This window comes from Pinus tabuliformis, chromosome 4_2 (assembly GCF_031772625.1).
Source record: "Pinus tabuliformis cultivar Carrire ecotype Pingquan chromosome 4_2, CPIR1, whole genome shotgun sequence".
Lineage (NCBI taxonomy): Eukaryota > Viridiplantae > Streptophyta > Pinopsida > Pinales > Pinaceae > Pinus > Pinus tabuliformis.
This window is the reverse complement of record NC_142304.1, coordinates 427,023,879-427,048,090: the sequence shown is the minus strand read 5'-3', so window position 1 is coordinate 427,048,090 and position 24,212 is coordinate 427,023,879. Positions and strand designations below refer to the sequence as shown.

At 38.4% G+C, this 24,212-nt stretch overlaps 1 protein-coding gene across 1 annotated transcript in view; it reads right to left on the bottom strand.

The window, feature by feature from the left end:
* Positions 1 to 24,212, bottom strand: part of LOC149169784 (callose synthase 3-like) — a 392,932-nt gene that overhangs the window by 325,602 nt on the left and 43,118 nt on the right. The window contains exons 3-9 of the mRNA XM_089428814.1: positions 16,759 to 16,883; positions 16,336 to 16,429; positions 16,090 to 16,200; positions 15,745 to 15,858; positions 15,405 to 15,512; positions 15,195 to 15,286; positions 14,908 to 15,034 (exon numbers count right to left, since the gene is read on the bottom strand). Of these exons, the coding sequence (XP_089284940.1) occupies positions 14,908 to 15,034; positions 15,195 to 15,286; positions 15,405 to 15,512; positions 15,745 to 15,858; positions 16,090 to 16,200; positions 16,336 to 16,429; positions 16,759 to 16,883 (771 nt within the window). The remainder of the gene's footprint in view (positions 1 to 14,907; positions 15,035 to 15,194; positions 15,287 to 15,404; positions 15,513 to 15,744; positions 15,859 to 16,089; positions 16,201 to 16,335; positions 16,430 to 16,758; positions 16,884 to 24,212) is intronic.

Genomic DNA, 24,212 nt, shown 5'->3' with positions numbered 1-24,212 from the left:
GCCATTAAAACACATTTAAAAACTGAGATTGTTGGTCAATGTGACCCTGGAAAAACCCCCTACAAATCTTGGGGAAAACCAGTTTGAGAGTTCTTCTTTATTTCTGAAAAATGCCTTTTTACAGTAAGAGAAATATTCAACAAAAATCAGCAAACAAACTTTTACAACTTATCTCAGCCTTGCTGAAACTCCGCCCTGCTGAAACTCCGCAGTACAGACTTGCTGAAACTCAGCCTGGCTGAAACTCTGCTGTACAGACTTGCTGAAACTCTGCCCTGCTGAAACTCCGCTGCTAAAACTCCGCTGCTGAAACTCCGCAGCTCACTGTCCAGAAATCTCTTTTGCTCTCTTGCTCTCCTTCTCTCAATCTGCTCATGAAAGAATGAATGATCTTTTCCTCCTTTTCCTCCTTTAATCTAACCCCAAGTGACTTTTGGGTGATCCCTAAATCCAATGGCTGAAATAGATTGAGATCTAAGGTTGAGATTAAATGCTCATTTAAATCTCACTTTTTATTTTTTAATTCATCCCACTTTAATAACGACCCACTTAGTCATTTATTTCCAAAGTCACTTTTCCTTTCTAATTTTTCATTGACTTTATAAAAGTCACTTTAAAATTAAATTTAACTTTATAAAATTATAAAGTCACTTTAGGAGAAAAATTAAATTCTTTTGGACACTTTTCCCTAGGACAAAGATCAAAGCCTAAGGGAACCACCTGTCCTCCGGTACCAAATTTCAACAATAGAATGTGCTAAAGATATAATTGTATCATTGAAAGTAATTATTTAGCAAAAAATTGTGTTTATCTTAATTACCTTTAAAAATCAACAAGAGTCTCAGGTTGAAAAAGGCCTTTTATGGGTTGAAGCATGCACGACGTGCATGGTACGCCAAGATTGATGGATATCTTCTTGGTTTGGGATTCACCAAAAGAGAGGCAAATTCTAACCTGTACTTTGTACTTTTTGAGGGTGGGCCACTCATCTTGGTACTTTATGTTGATGATTTTTTCTTGACAAGATCAGAGAAGCTCATAGGGATGTGCAAGGAGGGCCTTGCTTCGAAGTTTGTAATGAAGGATGGGTTTCAAGCACTACCTTTTGAGATTGGAGGAGTGGTCGCAACCAGGAGACATTTTCCTTAAGCAGGGCAAGTATGTAGTTGAGATCTTGTGTAGATTCATGGTGGAGGAATGCACGCCTATGTCTATAACGATGGTCACCAACTTGAAGAAGTTGAGTGTCGTTAGGTCCCTATAATATTAGTGATCCCCCCATTACTATTGTCATTGTATCTCTTATTGTTATTATTGTGCCCCTATTTTCCCCATATTGTTATTATTATGCCCCATTGAATCCCTTTATTGTTATTTTTGTGCCTTTATATTATTATTGTTAGGTCGGCTTGGTTATATTGTGACCCCGTAGACTCCTATATATAGAAAGGAGGTTTTGTCATTTGAATCATCTAAGAATTGTTCATTTGTGTAATGTAAAGTAGGTTGCCCCCTCGAAGAGGCTTACTTCTAAGGCATTGATCTATCATTTCTATCTTTTTGTGAGCTGGTTTCATAACATTTGATATCAGAGCTTTGGATTCTAGGGTTTCGTTGTTCCAAACAGGTGATCGTGCCATTTTCGCTATAACTTTTTTTCAGCGACGTTTCAAAAGCTAAAAAAAACCCATTTCGGCCGAAATAGTTCTGAACTTTGGGTCCAAATTTTAGAGCTTTGGATCCAAAAATCTCCAAATGTTTCTTTGTAATACAAGAGGTGGAATATCTGGGTCATATTGTATCTCATGAAGGTGTTAAGGTAGACCCTAGCAAAATTAAAACCATTAAGGAATGGAAAATCCCCACATCCATAAAGCATCTACGAGAATTTCTTGGGTTGATAGGGTATTATCGCAAGTTTGTTAAGAATTATGGGAGAATAGCAACACCTCTAACAACATTATTGAAGAAAGATGCATTTTCATGGACTCCAGAAGCAACGAAGGCCTTTGAACATCTTAAAGAGGCAATGTGCCAAGCACCAGTCTTAGCTACACCAGACTTCACAAAAACCTTTATTGTGGAATGTGATGCCTCAGGAAATGGAATCGGTGTTGTTTTAATGCAAGAAGAAAGACCCATTGCTTTCGAAAGTCGTCCAATCAAAGGAAAGTATTTACACAAAGCTATTTATGAGAAGGAAGTGTTGGCAATACTACATGCACTTAAGAAATGGCGACCCTACTTAATGGGAAGAAAGACACTTCAAGGTAAAAACAAATCATGATAGTCTTAAATACTTTTTAGAACAAAGATTATCTTTAAAAGAGCAACAAAAATGGGTCACAAAGATGTTGGGTTATGACTTTGAAATCATCTACAAAAAAGGGGAGCAAAATGTTGTGGCAGATGCACTCTCAAGAAAGGATGAGGATGTGGAAGCATTCCTTTGCGCCATTTCTATTATCCAACCAAATTGGATAAACGAAACAAGGGATGAATAGAAGAATGACGAGGAAGTGTGGGCACTCATTCAAAAGATACAACAAGATCCCAGTGCGTCTGAAAATGATTCGTTATGGTACAAGGATCAGGTATACCTATGTAAGAATTCCCAACTCAAACAAACGATTCTTAGGGAATTGCACACCTCTCCCTTAGGAGGGCATTCTAGATTTCTAAAAACCTACCACAGGGTTAAGAAGGATTTTTTTCGGGATGGCCTTAAATCAGATATTCAAAAGATTATGGCGGAATATTTGGTTTGCCAACAAAATAAAGTTGAAACAATTAAGACACCAGGACTATTACAACCTTCATCCATTCCAAGCCAACGTTGGGAGGAGGTTTCAGTGGATTTTATCACAGGTTTACCCAAGTTTGAAGGCAAGAGTGTTATCATGGTGGTAGTGGATAGACTTACCAAGTATGCACACTTTTGTGCATTATCTCATCCATTTAAAGCGATTACAGTTTCTACTACATTTATGGAAACAATTCAAAAGCTATATGGAAACCCAAAGATTATTGTAAGTGACAGAGATCCCATTTTCACTGGAAATTTTTGAACAGAATTATTTTCTTGTCTTGGTACTCAGTTAGCTCATAGCTCATCCTATCATCCTCAATTTGATGGGCAAACTGAGACAGTAAACAAATGTTTGGAAAGATATCTTCGTTGCTTTGTATCTGATAAACATACACAATGGGTCAAATGGTTCCCTCTGGCTGAATGGTGGTATAACACTTCCTTGCATACTGCAACAAAAATGACCCCATTTATGGCACTTTATGGATATCATCCACCATCCATCACATCATATTTAAGAGAAAATTCTAAGGTTCAAGCAGTGGAAGATCACATCAAGCATCAGCAACAAGTTCTCCAACTCTTAAAGGATAACCTCACCTTGGCACAAAATAGAATGAAATAGCAGGCAGATCAACATTGCAACGAAAGAAGTTTTGATGTAGGTGATTGGGTATTCCTACGGCTACAGCCATATAAACAAATGTCCCTCAAGCAAGCTAAAAAGGATAACAAATTATCACCAAAGTATTATGGTTCGTACAAGGTGTTGCAAAAGATAAGTACTATGTCATACAAATTGGAGCTTCCTGCAGCTTCTCGAGTGCACCCAGTTGTCCATGTTTCATGCTTAAATAAGGTTATAGGTGACAAGCTTCCAGTTCAGACAATATTGCCAGAACTTGATGAGGAAGGAAAAATCATATTGGAACCTGAAGCAGTCAAAGAAACAAAAACTCGACAGCTACGAAATAGATCAATTTCAAAGTATCTCATCAAGTGGAAGAACTTACCCGTTGAAGATTCCACATGGGAGGATAAGAATTTTATACAGAAGCATCCATAACTACTCAAGCGTTGAGGACAACACTTTTTTGAAGGAGAGGGGCATGTTAGGTCCCTATAATATTAGTGATCCCCCCATTACTATTGTCGTTGCATCCCTTATTGTTATTATTGTGCCCCTATTGTCCTCATATTGTTATTATTGTGCTCCATTGAATCCCTCTATTGTTCTTTTTTTGCCTTTATATCATTGTTGTTATGTCGACTTGGTTATATTGTGACCCCGTAGACTCCTATATATAAAAAGGAGGTTTGGTCATTTGAATCATCCAAGAATTGTTCATTTGTGTAATGTAAAGGAGGTTGCCCCCTCGAAGAAGCTTATTTCAAAGGTGTAGATCTATTTTTTCTATATTTTTGTGCGTTGGTTTCATAACAAGTGCTTTTGAGAGCGAATTGGTGGAGCCCACACTATATAGACAATTGATAGGTTCTTTGATGTATGTGGTCAACACTAAACCAGATATTTGTATTGTTGTTGTTAAAATTGGCAACTAGGGCCAAACTCCATGTGGGTCATCTTATTAATGGAAGCTGATATTTTTCTTGGATCCCTCTCATCGAGAGGTTGATCTAAAGATCATCCGATTTCGATAAGTATTCATGGAGATATGAATTTATTTGTGTTATGGGACAATTCGTCAAGGTCGCCCAGCAACCAAATAAACCCCACTTGTGCTCAACATTTTAGTATAAAAAGAGGTGGCCTTCAAATCATTTCAACACACTTGGGATCTCTTCCTCTCTACTTGTCTTTGGGTTTTAGTAGGAGGAGAGATCCTAAGGGATAACATTGCCCTAATCTAGAGGGCAAAAGCCGAAACTGTCGGAACTGCCGAGAAAAGCCGGAACTGCCGAGAACTGCCAGGAATAGTCGGGAATAGTCGGAATTTCCAAAACTGCAGGAACTGCCAGGAATAGCGGGAACTATCGAAACTGTCGGAACTGCCAGGAATAGTCGGAATTGCCGTAACTGCCAGGAACAGCTGGAATTGCCGAAACTGTCGGAACTGCTGGGAACTACCGGAACAAACAGGAAAGCTGACGTAGAGGGTAGAAGTCGGAACTGTCAAGGACAGTCGAAATTTCCAGAATAGCCGGAACTGCTGGAACTGTCGGGAATAGCCGTAATTGTCGGAACTGCTGGGAATAGCCGGAACTGCCAGGAATAGTCGAAATTGTTAAAACTGTCGAAACTGCCGGGAATAGCCAAAACTGCCGAGAACAGCCAAAATTGCCGGAACAACCGAGAAAGCTGACGCAAAGGGCAGAAATCGGAATTGCTAGGAAAAGCCGAAACTGCAGAGAATAGCCGAAATTGTCGAAACTGTAGGGAACAGCTAGAAATGCCAAAACTACTAGAATTGCCGGGAACTGCCGGAACAGGCGGGAAAGCTGACGCAGAGGGCAGAAGTCGGAACTGCCGAGAACAGTCGGAATTGCCGGAACTGCCGAAATTATCAGGAACAGCCGAAATTGCCGAAACTGCTAGAACTGTCGAGAACTGCCAGAACAGCCAAAGCATCTGTCTCCGAAGGAGAGCAACATGCAAGGGACAACTAACTAACATTGGGACAATTGTATGGTACTTAGTAGCAAATACACCAAACATGCAATGTTACAGCCAGCATGCAACAACAAGCATGCAAAGGACAACAAGCAAGCAAGATGCAACGAGTACATAGGTCAGTATGGCAACATGGTGCAGCAATGGCACATAATGTAGTATAGTGATGAGTACAGTCATGATTAATGAAGCATGATGAGATGCAGAATAGTGATGATGGGTTCAACATGGTGCAGCATGATGAGGAAATGCAGCACAACGATAGGTGAAGGAATCACCTTGGAGAATTAGTTGAAGCAGCATGTCTTCAACTGATCTCATGTATCATCTTCTTAGAGATGATCTATGCTCTTATGTAGATAAGTCAAAGTGTTGACTTCTATTGTAAATGTACTATCTCTCTCTCTCTCTGCTGAACTATTGAAGAACATATAAGAAGAATTGATCAAGGGTTTCCCCACATTGGGGTTTGTCCCTAGCTAGCGCCACATCTTGTGTCCTCTTGTCTTGGCTTGTCTTCTGTGATTTATGTTTATGTTCTATTTGCAGTTTACTTTAATGTTGATGTGATTGCTAATATGGAAAAGATACTGAGCTAACTGTGAAAATTGAAATAAATTGCTCTAAGCATAGAACATACCTAAAATTTAACAGTTGTGAACACACTTAACTATTTAATGGTGGAGCTGAGATAGGTTGATTAGGTGGCAGCGAAGCATGTGTTGAGATAACTGCAATGTACAGTGGACTTTAGGCTAAGATATGTTGGAGTTGGTGGCGTAGAGTTGCAAGGGTACACATTTTCTAATTGGGTTGGGAGTGTTGTGGATAGAAAATCCACGACTAGATTTGTTTCAGCTTGGGATCAACCATAATCTCATGTAGTAGAAAGCAACAGCTAGTGGCACTTAGCTCAACATAGTCAAAGTACATGGCAACGAATCTAGCGAGTTGTGTAGCCATATGACTTCACAAGATGCTCACAAGGCTATTTGGTCTTGAGATGGGGCCAACGGTGATCTAGTGTGATAATCAAAGTTGCATTAAGCTCTCTAAAAACCATGTGTTTCATAACAAGTCCAAGCATATCGAAATCATTTATCACTTCATCAGAGGAAGTCCAAAGAGGTGTTGTGAGATTGTAGAACATTTCCACGAGGGACCAAGTGGGAGATATTCTCATTAAGGCTCTAGTGAAAGGGAAGTTTGTGTTTTACAAGACAAGCTTGTAGTAGTTTCGGAAGGTCTTCTACATGAGCTTGGTGTTTTAGCATGTAGGAGATGGCTAATTGCCTCTTTAGATGCTTGCTTAGTGAAGTAAATGATTGTTAAAGAGTGCAACTAGGGGTTAATTCTGTTCAACACACATGGACAGCAAACAATATGAAAGATAAATCAGTGAATTCATTTTTTTATTAACATAAGATACACATTTATAGTACACATATGTGACTCTTGGGATTCACAGGTCCCAAGGTCTCTTGGACTGTTTTTGTCCATTCGAATTCCACACTAACCCTTTAGGATTAGGTGTCCAACATTCCCCCCCTTAATCCGAAGGGTTATGTATGAGTCCAAGAAGAGAGCTGTAATACAACATGGGCAAAAAATGCATGGCAGCACTAGGCTGAATGTGCTCTATGAAATGTTGGTAAAAAAGGGCGGTGGTTTAAGGATGACCACCAACACTAGAACGCTTAGTGCAGTTCCCGGAACTCTTCCAAAACTGGCAAGAAACTGAAGTTTTCTGCTAGAGGAAGTGATCCTATTGTTTTAAAGAGGGAAACCTTCAACCATAAAAGGGAGGTCTCACCCCGCATAAAAGGTAAAACTTCAACCTGAAAAGGGAAGTCTCAACTTGTGATGGTTTAAGGATAACCAACAACTCTGGAATGCTTAATGCAATTCCTGAACTCTTCCAAAACTGGCAAGAAGCTGGTGTCTTCTGCTAGAGGAAGTGTTCTCAATCTGTTCACGGGCATCTTTGTCTCTGGCTGCAACTCTGAAACTGGTGTGGCAGGTTGTGGCTCAGGCTCGCTTGATGTGACTTTGAAGCTTGTAGATGATCATCATTTCCCCCCCTGTCAGGTACAAGGTGAGAAGATGGCGAAAACTCAACTGCAAGACTGTTCAATATTCTAGAACAAGTTCTGACATGTGTTTGGAATATCTTCTTGGCTGTTGATGCCCATTGCCAAGAAGCGATCCATCCAAGATGAATCTTTGTTCTTGCAGGACGTTTGTTTCTGAAGCATCTATGTGAAGAATGGTTGGTTTTATGACAGTGCTCACATGGATGAAGATCAAAACAGTGATCTTTCAGATGGCCAACTCGATCACAGTGTTGGCATTTCATGATCTGTTGTTTTTGTTGTTGTTGTTGTTGCTGTAGAAGAGGGGCAGAGTCTGGAATAGCTGAAGCTGAACTGTCATGAGAAGCAGGTGAATCCAGCACTCTGAAACTGAATGGGCTTTGAGTAGTCTGGAATATGAAAGGACAGGTCCTTGTCATATCCAAGACCAGTTTTGTGCTTGTTGTGGACAAGCTGTTCCCAAGGTCCGATGATGGGCTTGGGAAGTGCAGACTGAACCTCTGCATCTGCATGTAACTTTGCTGCTTTATCTGAATGAACTGTAACATTATTGACTTGCTGTTTATGGGAGTCTGCTTCATTGTTCTGAACAGAAACAGGTTCAGAATGATGACTCCACTGGTGTAATTCTTCCTGCTGTAGCTTTGTTTCAAGCTGCAAAAACTCAATATTCTCATGTGCAGTTTGCAGAGAGGTTTGGATGTCAAAGAGAGTTTCTTTGTTAACTTTGACCATCTCATCAACAGTGGAATGAATTAGGATATTCAATAACTTTAATGCATCTTCAAGTCTGACCATTTTTCTTCAATGTCACTTAAAAAACACAACTGAGGCAACAGCAACAGAAAAATAATATTGTACTCTTACTACAAGATATTGTAAGGGTTTATCAAGTGGCAACAATGTCGCGAAAATGGTTGATGGAGCAGGACCTGAGTAAGCTGGATGTTACCAAGTTAAACTACAATAATCATTTCTCGTCAAGCTACAATAAACATTGGTACAATTGGGCACATGGTAAATCAACAGTCCACAGTTCGTTTCAAGAATGAACTGGAGCATAACATCACCAATGCAAAAAATATATAAATGTGAAGATGAGCGTTGTCCTCAACTTCAAACTTCAGAGCATCTAGCTGCTATGGAAATCATGCAAAATCTTTACAAGAAACTGCTCCAAAATCTCTACAAGAAACTGCAAAAAAATGACTTCAAAAAGTGTCTTCAAAAATGCTTCAAATTCACTTCACAATGCTGATAACTTCTCCACGAATCACTTCACTCAGAGGTTGTTTCAAATTGTTCCATGGACAACACCAAATCTGCTTCGAGGTGGCTTCAATACTGCTCTTAAAATCTGCTTGAGCATGTGCCAAGTCATAAAAAAATTGTTGGTCATTGGAAGATCAACCCAACAAATCAGATCTGCAACAAATAAAACTCCTTCAAGGCAAACAATCCAGGTAACAATCCGAGTTCGAATCTGAACAAGTGCTCAACAGAATATTCACCTCAACAGAATATTACTTGAAAAAAGATGACTAAACTCAGAGATAGTGAAACCTGGTATACACACTGCCCAGAAAACTTCAACTCCGTGTTTACTTTAGCAACAGAGGTTCGACACTTTGTGCTATTTAATGGATAACAATAGACTTCACTGGAATTTCAGTCCCACTTCATTGTATTAGTATTTCAAGTCCCGCAATTTCAAAAGCCACTTGCAGCCAGGTCACGCACAGATCATAAAATAAAGCACAAAATTTTTGAAAAAATATCTGTCACTGTAATTCGAAACCAACAATCCCCGCAGGCCAAAACTTAAGTACTAAAACTGAACTTAAACGTTTACTTTCTCACAGAGTGCATACAGTAGAAAACCCCTTTACCGGGCAGCGGCTACCATGGCGTGAAGCCCCTCCAGGATACCACAGCTGTACCAATGACATTTGAAGCCCCCACAAGAGCACTTGCCGCAACATCAGAAGCAATACCAGCACTCCGAAACACATTAGTGGAGTAATAAACAACCGCATTTAAAAATCTCAGGTAGAAGTAAAGCTGGTACAGGACCAGCTCCCAAAGGAAAATGAAATGACATACATGACAATCTCGAGAACAGTCTTTAAAAAACGCAGCGATACCAATTCTATCAATTACCACAGTCTTTACAAAAAAAACGCAGCGGTTCAAATGCACCAGGTTACCATGTCTTTTGAAACATCCTGGATTTCCACCTTTGCTCGCAAACGATATTTCTTCAAGTGGTCAAGAAGCTCATATAGGAAATGAATGTCGACGTCAGCGAGCAGGGCAGGTTGATGTGGATCTCCGCCCGAGCCAGAGCCGGTCCCGTCGAGCTTTTCCCCGGTCCGGATGGGGCGATAAACGAACAAGTCATACAGAAATCTTCCCTGGGGAGTGAGAAACGCCGTATAGATTGAGCCGCTGAAGACTACAGGCTGGTTCGGCGTTGGCACAGGTTACGATAGCTTCAACTCATCAACGCATCAAGGTATCTCTTCAACATATATCACTTCGATATATATCAGTGCAAAAAACTGTTAAAGCATAATATATATCAATGCAAAAACTCCGCTCCAAGCATAATATTTTATACTATAATATGAGTCATACAATAACTTTTTCCGCTGCTAGCACATTACAAACGTAAACAAGCCTCAAAACACCGTCAGGCATCACACCACAACCTCAAAACACCATCAGGGAATACATGATACCATAGAAGTTTAAAATGCCAACGAGAGGGCGTTAGGTGGTCTCATCAACAAACAGGCCCAAAAGCATACAAAAACTCAGGCAAGAAAGCATACACAACTCGCATTACTCCGCATCTCCACAAACAGGCCCGATCTATGGGATTTGTTTTTCGACAGTTGTAGGTTATGCCACCATTACAAAAACGCAGAATCTTGAACGCAGTCTTCTTGCGTTGCTTCAACCAGCCAGATGCTTCTAAACCTCAACCAAATCAGCGTACAGAAAGGGGTAAGGCTTTAATGATTGATGAAAACTGTAAATAAAGAGATGACAGCCAATTTTCCTATAGTTTTACTTTTAAAACTTCTTAATCAACCTCTCTATTCGAGAAGCATCTTGCACAACAACGAGCACAGCGATTGCTTCATTACCATGTCACTGCTCTTCTCCTCGCTGTCCAATACCACCTCGCTGCGGAACAATGCGAAAGACTGCTGTGGAACTTTCAGTTCAACAATGAAAAAGACTCTTCGAACTGTGAGATCTCTGGGGAAAAAGGCAGCAGCGTCTTGAATGAAAAGGGCGCTATTTTGGATCTGAGACAGTTCGATAGTCCACGAACGGGTCGATGGCGTTCACCTACAGTTTGCATAGCTATATCCCTAAAAGAGCTTTCGCATCAAATGCAGGTCATGGCCTTCAGGTGATGTAGAATATGCAATTAGTGTTTCAAAAAAAAAAAAAACAAAAAAGACCAGCGGAAAGGGAGGGCGCAGTCTCTGGCAGTCAGAGAGCGCAGGGCGTTCAATATCAATCTGAAACGCATCAACGTTCATAGCTCAGGAAATACATTCAATATCAAAACGCATACCAATTATTCATGGTTTGAGGGCGCAGTCTCCATGTCAGGACAGAGGGCGCAGTCTTCAGCAGTGGCAGCGCTATGTCAGGCATATGCGCAGAGAATATTGTGGACAGATGCGTTTATGCAGACAAAGGGCCAGGATTGACATGCACATAACAGGCCACAGAAAACAAGTGGCTCTGATACCATGTTAAACACACATGGACAGCAAACAATATGAAAGATAAATCAGTGAATTCATTTTTTTATTAACATAAGATACACATTTATAGTACACATATGTGACTCTTGGGATTCACAGGTCCCAAGGTCTCTTGGACTGTTTTTGTCCATTCGAATTCCACACTAACCCTTTAGGATTAGGTGTCCAACAAATTCCCCTTCATAGAAGCCCGTTATGAATAAAATATATATAAAAATAATATAAATAACTATAAATAATAATCATAAATAAAGAATAATTAACTAAAAATTAGTGTTGAAGGGTCATTTATCTAAGGACATGACCATTCGTGAATGGTGTGAGAATTTTTGAATCTATGCATCAGAAACCCCTATTACAATTATTGCTTTAACATTTCCTACTTGTTCTTTGCATTAACAAGTTATTTAATTACATAAGCATCGACGAAAAACGCTATTGCAACCTACACATATATAGATCATGAATTGAAATAAACTGAGACAATCACACAAGGGACACTATTATTTTTGGACAATCATCCCCGGAAAAACCCAATTTGGGAAAACCGGTGCAGCATATAGAGGGTCTGTATTATTAAGCAAATTCTTTAATACAACTAGGGTGTCAGATATGGCTCACCCAACAGAGAATAATCTTGGAAGAAGTACCTCTATCCGGAGACAGAAATTTCAGTGAATCCACAACTGGATGATGAAACCCCACAAATGACAACTATTGTTCCTAGTGTTGGGCAACGATGGCTGCTCCAAGCTCTGCGCTAGAACTACATCACCTCCTCTAGGAGTTGTCACCCTCTCAGTGAGCCTCCCTTGCTCAGAAAGTAGATATGCTTAACTACTCCCTATATGCCCCACAGAAAAACCCCAGCACTGCCTCTAAGGGCACGTATCAGTCTCTCGAGCTTCTGCGTCACTTGTGTCAGCATCTATAGCCTCTGTGTCACCCTCTATGGAGCTGCGTTTTCTCTCCTGGTGTTGCTCTAACTCTCTGTTATGTATTCTTCGGCCTTGGACTGAAGTCCCTCTGTCGAACTACCCCTCACTGCAACTCAAGATCACTAGCTCGATTTTCTCAGCAAACCTCGCCCCAGAAAAATCGAACTCTTTTTGATCTCTTGGTTTATCTCCAACTGACCCTCAAGTCTCCTCTTATACTTTTCCTATTGACGAATCAACGATCGTCATCTAATCTCTAATCAACGGCCAAGATTAAAACAGGCTTGATCCTCGTCATGTAGAACCTTCTCACCCATACTTTTATTGATACACATTAATCCTAAGTTTAGACTTATGAACCCATTAAAAATATTAATTATTTTAATAACTCTTCATCCGGGTGGAATTTCTCCAAACGATTTTGGGTTCTAAAGATCTCATGTGCTCTAGCCCCTCCACAAAGTTTCAAAGCTAGAGCACATTCGACGCTACCCAAAATCAACTCTCCCTCTTAGCGAGGAATGTGCTCTAGCAACACTTCACCATGGAAGCATTACACTGATCCACTGCATCGGTCATCTGTGTTGTTGATGCTTGGCCTGATGCCCTTCATCCACTGCGTTGTTGCTTCCTGTACTGCTGCCCATGACTCTGCCACTGCCACTACTGCATCTGTACTACAGCTCCCTCTCAAAATGTTGCCCATAGCACTGCCATTGCTAACTGTTGCACTTCAACTCAGTTGCTAAGAAGTAAGCAACTGAAAACTCACCAAAAAACTGACATCCTGGTCAATATGGATGCCTCGTGATCCTGAAGCTACCTCTGTTGCTAATCTGTGCCGACCCTTTGCTGCCACTGCGCTGCTGCAAATTGCTATGTGCCTCTCGCACTATTACAACATCCACTGTGTTGCCTCAGACTTTGGGAGAAAGCACTGACTAGAGCATAAGTGGGGAGCTCTGATGTAAAGCTATATGTGGGCCATCATAGGCCTACAAGATGGCTGGATGTCAAATGACAAGAAAACATTTCTTCTATGCGTTACCAACTTTTGGTGGGTAACAGACCCCATATAAATACCTAGGCGGGTGCCCTTTCAATAAGAGTCGTATCCTTTCATTGAGGTGTCTCTTCATTATATATATATATATATATACACAATTATTTCTTTTTGGTTTTTGAAAAACGCATCCTATATTTATAGAAAAACATTTATGAACAGCACAAAAAAAGTGGAAGCATATATACATTGCACATCATGACAACTTCTATAATGCTACTAATACTCAGATAAAATCGGAGTAAGCTATGGAATCTAGAGATTGAGCATCTTTGATCAAGAGAGCACCCTTAGCTAGGAACTAATGTTGTATCTCATCCAGCCACATACAACAAAAAGCAAACAATGAGCTAACATCATGTTGAAAAACAGACTTACACCTGATCATCCATAGAATGAATAATGTCGAGACTCGAAATCCACAAGCACTGCAATATACCAGAGAAGGCACTCTGCATCACTCAGAGGTTTCAATAATTCAAAGGATTTGGTTTTAGAATCCTTTATGACTCGCCAGTGATGATCTGTCCTGTCAGTGATTTTACTTTTGTAAAATTTTCCTTGCACACAATGTTTTATTAAAGACAAAATCAAAGTATATTTCAGAGTCCAAGTAGCCTAGGCCCTATTCTAATCACCCTCTATCCTTGGATGTTAATTATTGCTATTACCAACCAGTAGACAAAAACCATATGCACTTTTTAACATCTCTAATTGGATTTGTTAACATCACAAAGAGTGAGTTCAATAAAACTTTATTGATTGGATCGTTCCACTTATCTCCCAGCTAATCCTCCAATCATCTAAAAAGACTTGGGCTTTTGAGATTCATTTACTGTCTAATCCTTAATCCACAACGTATGCATGAATGAGATGGATCATCAAATTCTCTTCTAATCTAGTGCCCTAAAATAGCTGGTGAGTAATTAGTTGGACAGTTTATGACGTTGCCAATTTAGACTAGTCATTGCCCATATAAAGAGGTATATACTTAAGGATGCAAGGTACTTGTTGCCTTGGCAGGTTGTACATTAATGGCTACTTTCCATGCTACTACTTTATGCCATTAGAGATCAGTAATTCCTTGTGTATGGTACGTAATCCTTTCAAGGTGACCAGTAAAAGTTTAATCCTAGATGTAACAACCTATCAAGTAGAGTGGTTGGTCATTTCACTAACTCGGGAACAGCAATTTGATGTATGGTCATTATTGTCGATCAATTATATGCTATGCGTTGCTCGTTTCCAGTTAACTTTTATGTTTGAATTGCTCAATATTTTGACAAATAGAAGGTACTCACATACTTGCACAACCAACCGTTTGCTTGGGTGTACCTTACCTCAAGTTATCAAAATAATTCTCTTATAAAGTTTTCATGGCCTAAAAGGCATTAAACTTGTCGATCTTCTTTTACTTGCATGTGGATGAAACTCAATGCTATGTTATAATTTACAGACTGTGAAAGTCCACACAAATAGAATCTACAAGCTTAAATTTTAAGTGTAAAGATTTAGTTTTAATTCAATATGACCAAATACTTTTCTAGAAAAGAAAGATGCTAGCAAAAACCATCTCTTGCATACATGATGGTAAATATAACAGAGGCATTCTGGCATAAACCGTAGATTTGCAGCTTCTCCCCAAATAAGAAGATAGAGTCCCATATATAAAATTTTACGTTGTTGCACATCCTGCTGTATAGAGGGCAACCTGTATTTGACAAAACCAGAAAAACTAAACTTTTAGTATATATTATCAGAATTAACTCCAAAACTACATCTAGGACAAAATGCCAGCTATCACCACACTGTGCAACACAATGACAATAAACGTGGATCAATAAAAACATTGTCATATCACAAGATATTACCAAAGGCTGCTTTTGCGACCTAAATATTTGCACCACTGCTTGTAATTTTTGAACAATTTTTTCATGACTTCATTGAGAGCTTCAGCATCCAACTGTCAGAATGCACGATAAGAAAAAAAATGGTTATTCAAGTATCCATGTTCCCATCCTTCATCTGCAATGGAAATTTTTTCAATAAAATGGAAAACCAAGACTATTTTAGTGGATCACCTTTGACATTTGCTCCATTGTAGGCTTATTAATTTTATGAATTTTCCTTATGTTCACATTTGCAAGCAACAAAATTAAGTGCTCCCTTTGATTGGCCACATTGTCTTTCTGCAAAAGTTAAAGCATTACCATCAACTTGCTTGGCTCATATTTCATGGTTCCATACAAGACTTCATAGATCAGTTCATGTCTATTCAGGGATCCATAGTTATGTCAATATGGAATCAGAATAATTATTTAGGAGTTTGAATATATAGATGCAGTGGGAAAAAGACAATGTATAAACAATTCTCAATTAGGTGCTCCAAAAAACTAACTCTGAGCCTCTAGCTGTAAATACCTGAAATCCAAATATAGCTTGGAGCCAATCAAGAAGATCTTGGTCTGGCTTTTGATTATTTTCAGGCCATGGCAGGGCACGAATGTCGCGCAGAGCTGTTACTGCAGCCTTAATCTGAGATCATGAATGAAGTACAAATAATTTTCCAAGAGTGTAAACAAATAATCAAATGCTAAAGTTGTGTTAATAACAAGTGTAAGCATCAACTATCATTTTCTGAAAGAAAACATACAAATTATACATTCAGAATGTCGATGGACACTGGAAGCATTGAGAACATGAAAGTTATTGGGAGTTTCTTGCACAGAACAGGAACCAATCAACTTAATTGACACAGCAACTAACCTCAGGAAATTTCATGATGGCTTGATGTGCACCAGCTGGATCAAGAGGCAGAATATTATAGGGCACTAACATCTTCGTTTTTTCCTTGACATCTTTACTGGCTGCCAGAATCTACAAGCAAACCAACAACCAATCAAAAACTTACAACTAAAAACAATTCATCCTATGTTTTTATATGGTACTGTTCATAACTTGAAGTGCGGCTATAGCTTTTTCTTGACCATAGCAATAAGAAACAATCCTAACCTCAGGAGCAACTTCAGCAGACTCTGTTTGCGTGACAGCCTTCAATACGTCAAACAGTACACCAGCAGTTTGGTATGCTTTTGCTAGTTCTGCTCTGAGGAAGATTCAACAACCAGTCAGCGACCTCTTAGGGACAGCTTCATCAAAGAAGAAAACTAAATATAAGAGTGTTAAAAGGTACATTTTTCTGGAAAGTTAAGCGTTCATTTTAGTTATAGAATTAACCATAAGTTATCGCATGCATTTTCCACGCTTAAGAGAATGGACGAAAGTGCTATCCATCTGAGTTTTTGGTCTATATAACTGACATAAGCCTATAGAGCTCAAAGAAGAACCAGAGAGAGTAATCATCATGTAAAGGATACAAAAGAAAGTATAAGAAGAAAAAATAATAGTCCAGTTTTTTTCTAATGATAGGTGTACCGATCTGTTTCGTCAGCTGTTTGAGCAAGCGCCTTAACATAGTTCTCATAGTACTGCTGATAAAAGCTCTGAATCTCTCTTGCATCACTTTTTTTCTTCCTTAAACGAAGGGTTGGTTCGGAATCCTGCAGTTCAATAAACTCCATGAAATTTATATACACTGTCAAACGAAAACACAGAAATTCTATGGATTCCTGTGATGTCATAGAAAAAAAGATTCTCTGACATTATATATACATAAAATTCATCAAAATTTGGCTAATCAAGACTGACATTCTCAAGTACGAGAACAATATGTAAATTCTTTTGAGATCCACGTACAAACTTTTAAATGAGGACAATCACCGAGCATGGAATATCATACCTGGCAGCAGTTGCATACACTTTAACAGCAACCCAAGCTAAGTGGGAAAAATAAACCTTTTCTTAAGATCCATTTACAAATAGTCAAATGAAAAAGAATAACGAAGCATCTGAAAATATGCCCACTAGCAGTTTCACACATTTCAAGGGCAACCAAAGCTGGGCAAGTAAAATGAGACTTTAAGTGGATTTTGCAACCAAATTAGTAGAGCTTGGGAAATATAATTGTTGAAGAAAGATAAATTAGGAACTGTTAACAGTAAAAGCTAACACAGATAGCAAACTATCATTGCCCAAGCTCCATAAAATCCAGAACTACAATTCGCAAAATATTTAGATGCATGAATCTCTAAAAGGCTCATACAAATGGTGGGTTATGTTTTTGTATTCCTAGAGGCTAGGAGTTTTTCTTAAAGTACACTGGAAATTATCAACTAGGTTTATCTCCGGTGATTAGGAGGAACAATAGTTATCCTCCCCACCAGCTTCAATTCTCACAAGTGACATGATGAGCTCCTATCAAATATATTGTTGTAATAACTTTGGGCCTTGTTGTTGAATCACTTTGAGCCCTGAAGAATAGTTTTTCTTAAAGTACACTGGAAATTATCAACTAGGTTTATCTCGGATGGTTAGGAGGAGGAACAATTGTTATCCTCCCCACCAGCTTCAATTCCCACAAGTGACATGATGAGCTCATATCAAATATACTGTTGTAATAACTTTGGGCCTTGTTGTTGAACCACTTTGAGCCCTGAAGAATAGCTGGATGGTGGGGTGCTTTATTACATGAAAAAAAAGTACACTCAATTAAATCATGTCAATTGATACGGGAGAAGGGTTCTATGTGCAAAAAAATTTGAAGAACAAGTCATAAAAGAGAATAGAAATTTTCAGACAAGAAGAAACAATATAACTTTGCTAGGGTGAGTGTAGTACTCCCTTTTAAATTTCATTACTATGTCTGACAAATTCCTTCAAAAAAATTATCGTAAACCCTCGGCAAATTAAATTGCAAAAGAAACTGGAAATATTCCCTTTTAAATTATGATAATTTCTGGACAATTGGTTCAACGAAAATACACCATAAAATTCGCTAGAAACAAATAAAATTTCCAGCCTTTAAATTGCCAATTCAAAAAATAAGGCGAAACCCCAAAATTTATTTATTAAATAATCTTGAGAGGGGATTATGATAATAATTCTTAGGAAAAACCCGGTACCAAAAATTCTGTTTGTTCCTTTTGGATTCCACACAATCTTCAAACACCAGCAACTAAGTTACCAGGATTCGGATCCGGATGCGGATACGGATCCGGATCCGCCAGATTTTTTAAAAGCCAGGATCCGGATACGGCGGGAAACGACACGTATATTATATAATATGGAAAAGGCTACAGTATTCATGGTTACTGGAGGTTATGGTTACTGGTCTAACCTCTGTTGATACAATTTGAATATCTCAGCATGCAGCTACATCATTATGTGTAGACAAAATTGGCCATCTAAAATTAACTTGTATGTGGTATGTAATAGGGGCAACTTCCACCCTCACAAGATACTTTTAGGCCTTGAGCCATTAATATGTTTCCTTACTTTCAAAGAAGATAAACATTAGCAATTATAATTTGTAAAAATACAAAATTTTAAATATATAATTATATTTTATGCGATATTTAATAATAAATATATATTTTCAATATATGATATAATAAACTAATATATTTGATTTAATAGATATATATAAATTTTAATATTTCTATTTATAGTGCAATATATAAATTATAATATAAATATAGAACTTAATTCTAAATTATAATTTTTTTAAAATCTAAGTTTGAATCTTATATATATAAATTTAATTTAGAAATTAAAATATAAATATAAAACTTAACTTTAAAATTTATAAATTTAATTTAGAAATTAAAATATAAATATAAAACTTAACTTTAAAATACTAAATTTTAAAATTTAATTAATATATATGAGCTTACAATATTATAAATTTTAATTTGTATAATATATCTGTATTATTATTATTATATGTTATAAATTACATAGTTGTTAATATTAATAAGTTATAAGCTGAGTTCATTAATAAATGAGCTTACGATATTATAAATTTAATTTTTTATAGTATTATCTAATATTATTATTATAATATGTTATAAATTATATAGTTATTAATCTTAATAAGTTACTAGTTGAGCTCCGACATCTGAACGTGAATAATCTCTAGAACATTAATAAATTTTCCGTAAGTGTTTCCAAATGCCCCCATGTTCCAACGAATGGTTAGCCCTTGGTTTCCGATACCATAGTTTTTCTAACATCACTGATATGTTCCACTGGTGACGGAATGACCCAGGGAGGGTGCCCGCCATGGTGGCTACAAGCAACCCACCGAATGCATTTTGCTAGCCAGGTATTAAGCTAAGTATTATTTGGGAAATAACCTCTTCCGTGAGCAAATAGACCCGAAGCTAGGTATTTATTCAGCGAATATTAATAGTGTGTTAATTCAACAAATATTAATAGAGTATTAATTCAGCGAATATGAACTTCTCCCGTTAACAGAGTATTAATTCAACAAATATTAATAGAGTATTAATTCAGCGAATATGAACTTCTCCCGTGACCAAAGGGACCCAAAGTTAGGAATTAATTCAACGAATATTAACAGAAAATTAATTCAGTGAATATAGGTATTTTTGTGTTGTAAAAATCCCAAATTGCAGGAACGCAGTTTGAATTTCGGGGTGCACATTATCGTGAAGAAAACATTTTCATATGGGTCCCTAGGCGGATCCAAGCGAATCCGGATCCGGATCCGGATCAGATCCGGGGATCCGCGAATCCATCCCCCATGGCTGACGGATCCGGTAACATAGACCAGCAACTACCTCGATCTAATTCAGCCTTCATAAATTTGCCCTCCTCTAGCGATGTGCTATGACCAATGTTTTTAAAACCGGAACCGGTGACCGGACCGGTCCACCTAATGAACCGGTTTACCGACCGGAACCGGTCTAACCGAACCGGTTTTAAAAAAATATATTAAATAATCAATTTTTAATGAAACAAAACTATTTTTAAGATGTAAAACCATGATTCCAAGCCAATAGAGACAAAATATGCAAAATTTGCTCATGTATATACCATGTAAAGGTGAATATATCAAAATGGCATCGAGTGCAATACATAACATCGACAAAATAGCAAAATACATAAGAAATGAGGCTCTAAATGGCCTATAAAGTCCAACAACAATGTTGCAAGCTATGAGGCCAATGGCCTACTACAAGTCTACAGTGTACACATGATCAATCATCAAGTTCATCACCACTACTAGACACAGGATCATCATCAGGAGCTACATAGACATCATCTGGTTCAGAGTCTGAGGATGCCTCAGCCTGATCTACAACCTCAGTATCAATGCCACCAATGACAATAGAAGTGGACCTAATGGAAGCACGAGTTTGTCGACCTGCATGACTAGTGCCTTCCATTGGTTCTTTGCCTTTCCTTGATGCCGCTACTGATCCTGGTTCTGATGCCACCACATAATCTGCTTCATCCCCCGCTAAAGCCATGTCGATATCAAAATCAGCGTCAAACACAGGTTCTTCAGTCTCCTCCACCCATTCTGATGTTGGATCAATATCGTCCAACACAATGGGATCTAGATCGGGAGTTTTGCTCATCATTTGGAGCTCCGATTGCATTTATTGTTTACCCCCAAACCATGAAATCCTGAAAACCATTAAGTCTGCTGAATTTTGAGTGAAATCTAAAATTCTAGTTTCTCCATATGAAATCCAATGAGGTCGAAACCACTCTCAAACATCCTAAGTCATTTCATGGTAATGTTAACAATTTAAGTAAAAGGATGAAAATGAAAATTAAAGGAAATGTTACTTTTACTTTAAGAATTTAACATTACCATTTATTGCCAACATTGTTAGGGTTGAAACACCCTTAGTTTCCCCCCAAAAACCCTAAAACACAGTCAGAAATATGTTTTTTTAACTTTACAGTGGGCGTGCCTAAAACCGGCCGGTTTAGGACAAAACCGGCCGGTTTGATACAAACCGGCCGGTTCCGTCTTAAACCGGCCGGTTTTCACCGGTTAGGGCAAAAAATTGGAGAAATGGGCATTCAAACCGGGTTTTTTGGCCGGTTTAGACCGGCTGGCTTGCTAACCGGCCGGTTAGACCGGTAACCGGTTTTTAAAAACGGTTTTTAAAACATTGGCTATGACTAAACATGGCCTCCTCCTTTCTCTTAATGAGCACTACTGAAGAGCCTAAAGTGGTTCTTCATCTTGACTAGCTAGGGTGGAATCCTTCACCACTGAAACTAATCACCGCCAACTAGAGTGCATCTCTCAACACCGAGACTGGGATACAAGGGTTTTCCCCTCACACGATAAGCTACTAGAGTTCCCAAATCCAACTCACAATAATCCAAATCTTCATGTCCTCAAATGATCCTCTGTCTTCCTTTATTGTGATGGTTGTCAAAATACCATGGGTCTTCCGAAAACCATGGGTTATTTTCCTTCTTTTAATAAAGTGACTTTTTAAGGGTTATTATTTAATTAGTTTTTAAGTCACTTAATGATCACTTTTATTAATTTAATTACTCAATATTACATTAGAGATGACATTAACTAATTTAGTTAGTTAGTTGGTATTTTGTTCTCAAAAAGGGACACTACAGTCCTCCCTTCCTAAGATTTCTTGTCCCCAAGCAATTCTAATCTGTAACTCTGGAGTCTTGGATCCCAACTAACTCTGATGATGGCACTGCTCAACTTCTGCTACATCAATGGGACATGACAGAAGCCTGTAACTACTACTACTTCTCATCTAGGGTGAAGCAATACATCCAACCCAAAAATTCTTAGATCCCAAACAAGTATGTGGAAGGCTTCAGCACATGTTTGTTGTATCATCTTAGTGCTACTAAACTCTACATCCTAGTCATTATCTGCCATGCAATGGAATGACCCACCTGGATCCCACTATCAATTAAGGAATCTGACATCCCAGGTAGTAAAATCCTCTTATTGTGTTGTAATCCTGGCTAAAAGTGTTTTCTCATAAATTCCCCACTCAATAAGGTACCAGTTCATAATCTCTTGCCAGTCTAACTGCCATGAACTTCTGCCATAAGATGTGTCAATGTTACCCAGAAGACCTCTGAAGTTCCCGAGAATCTCTCTACCACTAGCTCATGGAAACTTCTAAAAATATCCACCATGTTGATGCTACACTACTCTCATTACAATTGGGATGTTCCGATTACTCTGATTACCTGCCTACATCCCCATATGCTTGTCTTCCTGTAAAAGCAATTTGTAAGTTTGATACCATCCATCCATGCCACTCTCGAAATCTACTATGTGTGGCCTGAAAATCTACTCAGGTGGACCCTTGTTGTTGTGTTACGACCAAAGATCGTATACTCAGAGGAATGCTCTAATACCAATGTTACAAACAACGTTCATTATAGTGGGTTAAACACTTCAAAAGACTTGGAATATGTAGATATTCATTGAGGATAGAAGAATATATATTAAAATGTATGCATGAGAATATGATACAAATGAGAGTGAGGGCCTGCTTATATACCCTAGGCAAGCGTCCCTTTATGAATGGTCATGTCCTTAGGGACATACCTCTTCATTAACTAATTAATCATTATTTATGATGTGTTATTGTTATCTATATTTACATTATTTATATCTATATTTTATTCATAGCATGTTGCATGCCTTGTCTATGTATGTCTGAAGAGAGCTACTCCACAATTTATGAGCGTACTTTTGTTGCGGCCCCACTAACAACTCTCACTGCCCCCCAATTCGGATAAGATTGGCATTTTTCCTAGCACTCGTAACCCCTAAGGCCTTTAGTGCATACCTTGTTATAGTATAGGCTCTTTTAGTGCCTTGGTTCTCTCCTTTATTGCTGAAAGGCCTTCTTTTATTTCTTCCTGAGTATGGATGTCCCTTGGAAGCTGTGGAGGAGATATTTGTGAAGTGGTACTATCATCCTCACCTGTGAGGGCATCCATACAAATCTCCTCATCCTTTTCCTCTGCTTCCACCAACTCCTCATCAAACAAGTGAAGTTTCAGTTTCCCTTCACATTGTCTGACAATACTGCATACCAAATTCTAAGCAATTGTAGAAATAACCTATTGTTGTTTTAGTACAACCACTAACAAGGACATAATGGGCTGGGAAATCTCGTCACTCTCATTAATAATGGTAATCATGATATCTTTTATGTGATCTTGGATGGCTATGTCATGGGCTTCACTGATAGTATCAAGAAAGTGATGAAACATTTGCAGAATAAGATCATCACAATCTAAATCAAGCATGATGACACATGATTTTACCTTTGCCATCAACTCTTACTGAACGAAGGACCTCTAATGTCACTTAACCCACAAAAAATTTCAACAATCACATGCAAGAGTTCCCACATTTTATCATTCATCTATTAATTTTCTTAGGGCTAGATAGTTCTTTGCTTTGATAATTGCAATTCATTATTTCCATATTTACATTCACCCCATAACATCGTAACATTATTCATATTATTCAACAGCATATGCAATTATATAGAAAGAACAACATCATCATCAATGTAGCGGAACATAAAGGAACAATAGAAGAAAAGCATTCACACATAGAGACACCAGGATTGGTCAAAGACCGGGGCAAAACCCACTATGGGGAAAACCCTTTCAAATTCTTCTTCTTATTAGATTGTCATTGAATGATTCAGCAAAAGGGAGTACAATAATCCATATCTTTATCCATACAACTATCTAGCAAAACCAACTAAACAACATCCATGAAATGAACCCAACAATGCTCATACACAAACCCTGATTCGGAAGCCTGTAATGAATGTCATTGTCTGCGGTCCACTGTCGAACACTGCGGTCAACAAGGGAAAACTTCGGACAACTGAAAAACCAAATCCTAGACTCTAGTCGCATGGAGAGAATGTCCTGCATGCGACTGAAACCCTGCAGTCGCATGCATAGCTCTATTAGTTTTTGGTAGC